General features: G+C 45.9%; 1 protein-coding gene across 1 annotated transcript in view; it reads right to left on the reverse strand.

The window, feature by feature from the left end:
- The window catches only part of LOC139757674 (A-type potassium channel modulatory protein KCNIP1-like), a 74,515-nt gene that overhangs the window by 66,002 nt on the left and 3,513 nt on the right, over positions 1 to 5,000 (reverse strand). Inside the window, exon 2 of the mRNA XM_071678438.1 lies at positions 4,219 to 4,404. Within this exon, the coding sequence (XP_071534539.1) occupies positions 4,219 to 4,404 (186 nt within the window). The remainder of the gene's footprint in view (positions 1 to 4,218; positions 4,405 to 5,000) is intronic.

Raw genomic sequence — 5,000 nt, forward strand, 5'->3', positions numbered from 1 at the left:
CCACCGTCACCTCCTCCCGCAAGAGATCCTTCGCCCTAGGGTTGCAGTTCGACACTACGTCCACATCCAGCCCATATAAGAACGGTCCATCCCATCCATTGTGAACTTTGTTAGTAATATATATATATATATATTATATATATATATATATATATATATATATATATATATATATATATATATATATATCTTTCTTTCTCTTTCTTTTAAACTATTCGCCATTTCCCGCGTTAGCGAGGTAGCGATATATATTTTTTTTTTTTTTTTTTTTTTTATACTTTGTCGCTGTCTCCCGCGTTTGCGAGGTAGCGCAAGGAAACAGACGAAAGAAATGGCCCAACCCCCCCCCCCCCCATACACATGTACATACACACGTCCACACACGCAAATATACATACCTACACAGCTTTCCATGGTTTACCCCAGACGCTTCACATGCCTTGCTTCAATCCACTGACAGCACGTCAACCCCTGTATACCACATGACTCCAATTCACTCTATTTCTTGCCCTCCTTTCACCCTCCTGCATGTTCAGGCCCCGATCACACAAAATCTTTTTCACTCCATCTTTCCACCTCCAATTTGGTCTCCCTCTTCTCCTCGTTCCCTCCACCTCCGACACATATATCCTCTTGGTCAATCTCTCCTCACTCATTCTCTCCATGTGCCCAAACCATTTCAAAACACCCTCTTCTGCTCTCTCGACCACGCTCTTTTTATTTCCACACATCTCTCTTACCCTTACGTTACTTACTCGATCAAACCACCTCACACCACACATTGTCCTCAAACATCTCATTTCCAGCACATCCATCCTCCTGCGCACATCTCTATCCATAGCCCACGCCTCGCAACCATACAGCATTGTTGGAACCACTATTCCCTCAAACATACCCATTTTTGCTTTCCGAGATAATGTTCTCGACTTCCACACATTTTTCAAGGCTCCCAAAATTTTCGCCCCCTCCCCCACCCTATGATCCACTTCCGCTTCCATGGTTCCATCCGCTGACAGATCCACTCCCAGATATCCAAAACACTTCACTTCCTCCAGTTTTTCTCCATTCAAACTCACCTCCCAATTGACTTGACCCTCACCCCTACTGTACCTAATAACCTTGCTCTTATTCACATTTACTCTCAACTTTCTTCTTCCACACACTTTACCAAACTCAGTCACCAGCTTCTGCAGTTTCTCACATGAATCAGCCACCAGCGCTGTATCATCAGCGAACAACAATTGACTCACTTCCCAAGCTCTCTTATCCCCAACAGACTTCATACTTGCCCCTCTTTCCAGGACTCTTGCATTTACCTCCTTTACAACCCCATCCATAAACAAATTAAACAACCATGGAGACATCACACACCCCTGCCGCAAACCTACATTCACTGAGAACCAATCACTTTCCTCTCTTCCTACACGTACACATGCCTTACATATATTTATATTTATATATATATATATATATATATATATATATATATATATATATATATATATATATATATATATATTTTTTCTTTTTTTTTCATACTATTCGCTATTTCCCGCGATAGCGAGGTAGCGTTAATAACAGAGGACTGGGCCTTTGAGGGAATATCCTCACCTGGCCCTCTTCTCTATTCCTTCTTTTGGAAAAAAAAAAAAAAAAAAAACGAGAGGGGAGGATTTCCAGCCCCCCGCTCCCTTCCCTTTTAGTCGCCTTCTACGACACGCAGGGAATACGTGGGAAGTATTCTTTCTCCCCTATCCCCAGGGAATATATATATATATGTATATATATATATATATATATATATATATATATATATATATATATATATATATATACGCATATTGTTACTGAATTCATTTCATCTAGTGCATTATTATCATTATTATTATTATTATTATTATTATTATTATTATTATTATTATTATTATTATTATTATCATTATTATTTTTCCTATAGTTATATTATCATTATTACGTAAGGAAGCAAATAGGATCGTAACCAGGGCGGGTAGTGTGTGTGTCAGCACCATCACCATGATTACATTATACACTCAAATCCTTCCCTGCAGTGTGTTAACACGCTCAACTTTCTCTCCCCCGCCCCGCGCCGCCGGAGAGAGTTCGTTGACGAGTAACGCCTGGTCCTCCGGGAGCCCAACAGCTTTGCGATTAGAGTGCGTGGAGGTGGTGATGATTAAGAGTGCGTGGAGGTGATGATGATTAGAGTGCGTGGAGGTGATGATTAAGAGTGCGTGGAGGTGATGATGATTAGAGTGCATGGAGGTGGTGATGATTAGAGTGCGTGGAGATGATGATCAGAGTGCGTGGAGGTGATGATGATTAGAGTGCGTGGAGGTGATGATGATTAGAGTGCGTGGAGGTGATGATTAAGAGTGCGTGGAGGTGATGATGATTAGAGTGCATGGAGGTGGTGATGATTAGAGTGCGTGGAGATGATGATCAGAGTGCGTGGAGGTGATGATAATTAGAGTGCGTGGAGGTGATGATGATTAGAGTGCGTGGAGGTGATGATGATTAAGAGTGCGTGGAGATGATTAATAGTGCGTGGATATGATGATTATTAGTGTGTGATGATGATTCAGAGTGCGTGGAGATGATGGTGTATGGCGTCAAGAGGACGATGGAAGGCGTATGTGGCGATGCAAACATTCTGTTTTGCCAAGCCAGCAGTGTCGTAGCTGTGCGATGCAGCGTTCGTCGCACGTTTGTCGAGTGGATAGTGAAAGGTGTGGCTGTGACAGTGGGATCATCTGCATATATGAGGGGACGTTCAGCCTGTGGTCCGTGGAAGGCGATGGAAGAGAATGAAGAAGGATGAAGAAAGAACTTGCGCCCTTGCTCATTCACGAACTTCATTTGGCGGATCTTGAAATGTCTTAGACGTGAAGGAATTAGTGAATGAGTCACGCCTATACCAGCTATGTTGTGGAAGATGATTCCAGCTATCTCTCGTGTGCGGATGCGACGGTGTCAAATGCTCTCATGATATCAGTTGCCAACGGGAGTGTGCGGGAAGGGGAACGTGGTTCGGCGGATGCGACGGTGTCAAATGCTCTCATGATATCAGTTGCCAACGGGAGTGTGCGGGAAGGGGAATGTGGTTCGGCTGAAGCCATCCAGGGAGTGTGTTGTGAGAGGTTCGTATGTGGACTGTGGTGGCGGAGCGGTTGGGTGTACAGCTGTGCTGTGTGGGTGAGGGGGTGGCATGTTCGGGTTGGGTCTCCTGCGGGCCATTTGTCCTTTCTTTTTTTTTCTTTTTTTAAGGAGTTTGGATACTGTTGGGTGCAGTGGAGGGGAGGCTGGATGGCAGGATGGGTAGTACGTATATTTGGTAAGTTCTCCGGTGTTTGGGATTTCGTTTCGTGGCCAGGAGTGGCTTGAATAGATCCGTGAGTGCCTGGATTGCAATAAGACTAAAATGTGTAGCTATTTTTTCTTTTTATGCGAACGCTTCATTTGGTGTCAGGGCCAGTTGTGAGGGGAGTTCTCTAAGCCTTTTTATTTTCCATGTTGGGTCGCGGGTGTCAAAGGGTATGAAGGGTGGTTCAGCAGCTAGTTTCAGGGATGAATTTGATGTAGGTCATTCCGTGACTTCGTTCACGGGTGTGTGTGTGTGTGTGTGTGTGTGTGTTCCGTGAGTGTGTTTTGTGTGTTCTTTGGGAGAAGGGGTTGTTGGCTAGGGCCAGAAGCCCATCGTGTTTGTTGCTGTAGGTGTTCTTTCATATATCATTTGAAGTACCACAGGGTTAAGGATGGAGTGGGCCAGGCATGTTGCCTCGCCTCTCTCTGTGACTGGATTAATGATGAAGGGTTGACGTAAGAGTTGGCACTTGTTGTGTGATGTCTGCTGGTGCAGAGCTGGTCTGTGTGTGGGGGGAACACATGCCTCTTAGTTATAAGGGGGATGTCACCAGATCTTAGGGTATATCTACATCACATAATGCCCTCCAGCAGCAAGGGTTCGAACTCCCGTACCTTTTTGCGTGGTAGCTTTGGGAACGGGTTCGGATCCTTGCTGTCGGAGGGCATCGTGTGTTCTATGAAGGTGCGCGTTCATATGCGCTATATTCATATATACATATACACATACATACATATATATCTCCTACCTGGAGAGAATGGCCACTACACCCTCGGGTCCGTCTCAGGCCCTTGAGACAGGGAGGGGTGGTGGAGCCTAGGAAGAAGCGTACTCACCGCCTTGAAGCCCCTGTACATGAGTTGAAGCTCCTTCTTGCTGAACTTAGTCGTTCTCGCCAGGGCCTCAATGCCGTCCGGCTTGTAGCGCACGACGCTCAGTTCGATGTCGTCAGGGTCGTGATCTGGCCCGGGGTGGGTTGGGGGGAGAGAGAGAGAGAACGAGAAGTTGGGGTGGTTTAGTTCCTGAGGAGAAAATGTAGGGTATGGGAGGGTGGGTGAAGGGAGGTGAGAAATGGGATGGGGGGTATGATTGCCTAAGGGTCATGACTAGGAGGAAATATGGAAGAAGAGGTGTTGCTGGGGAGGAGAGACAGGGGGGTGTAATTAGGTCATGGTGGGGAGAACTGAACTCGGAGGGAGGTTACTGGGGAGATGAATGGGGAAGATGAGGATCTTGAGGGCCATAAGGGGAGGATAGGGGGACGAAGGAAAAAGAGGTGGTCGTCATAACCGGGGAGGAATGATGGGGAGATTATGTGTGGGGAGAAAAATGGCGGTGAATAAAGCGAGAGCTGTGTTGGGGAGGCTATCTAGAAACCAGATAATGGGGTGGGGAAATTATATGAGGGCGATAAAGAGGCGTAAGGAATCTCTGAGTGTGATGGATTGGGAGGGGAGATTAGATAGGGGAGAAATTAAGGGCGAGGAAATTATTTCGTTGGTAACCGCGAGGGACAGAAAAGATTTGTGGGGAGGAAGTGGGGCGAGACAGAAGAATCTGGGGAGGTTATTGGCTTAAGGGGAGAAGAAAAGGGTAGTGAAGGAAAGTAGAGAGGCTT

The sequence above is a fragment of the Panulirus ornatus genome, chromosome 27 (assembly GCF_036320965.1).
Source record: "Panulirus ornatus isolate Po-2019 chromosome 27, ASM3632096v1, whole genome shotgun sequence".
In the NCBI taxonomy this organism is placed as follows: domain Eukaryota; kingdom Metazoa; phylum Arthropoda; class Malacostraca; order Decapoda; family Palinuridae; genus Panulirus; species Panulirus ornatus.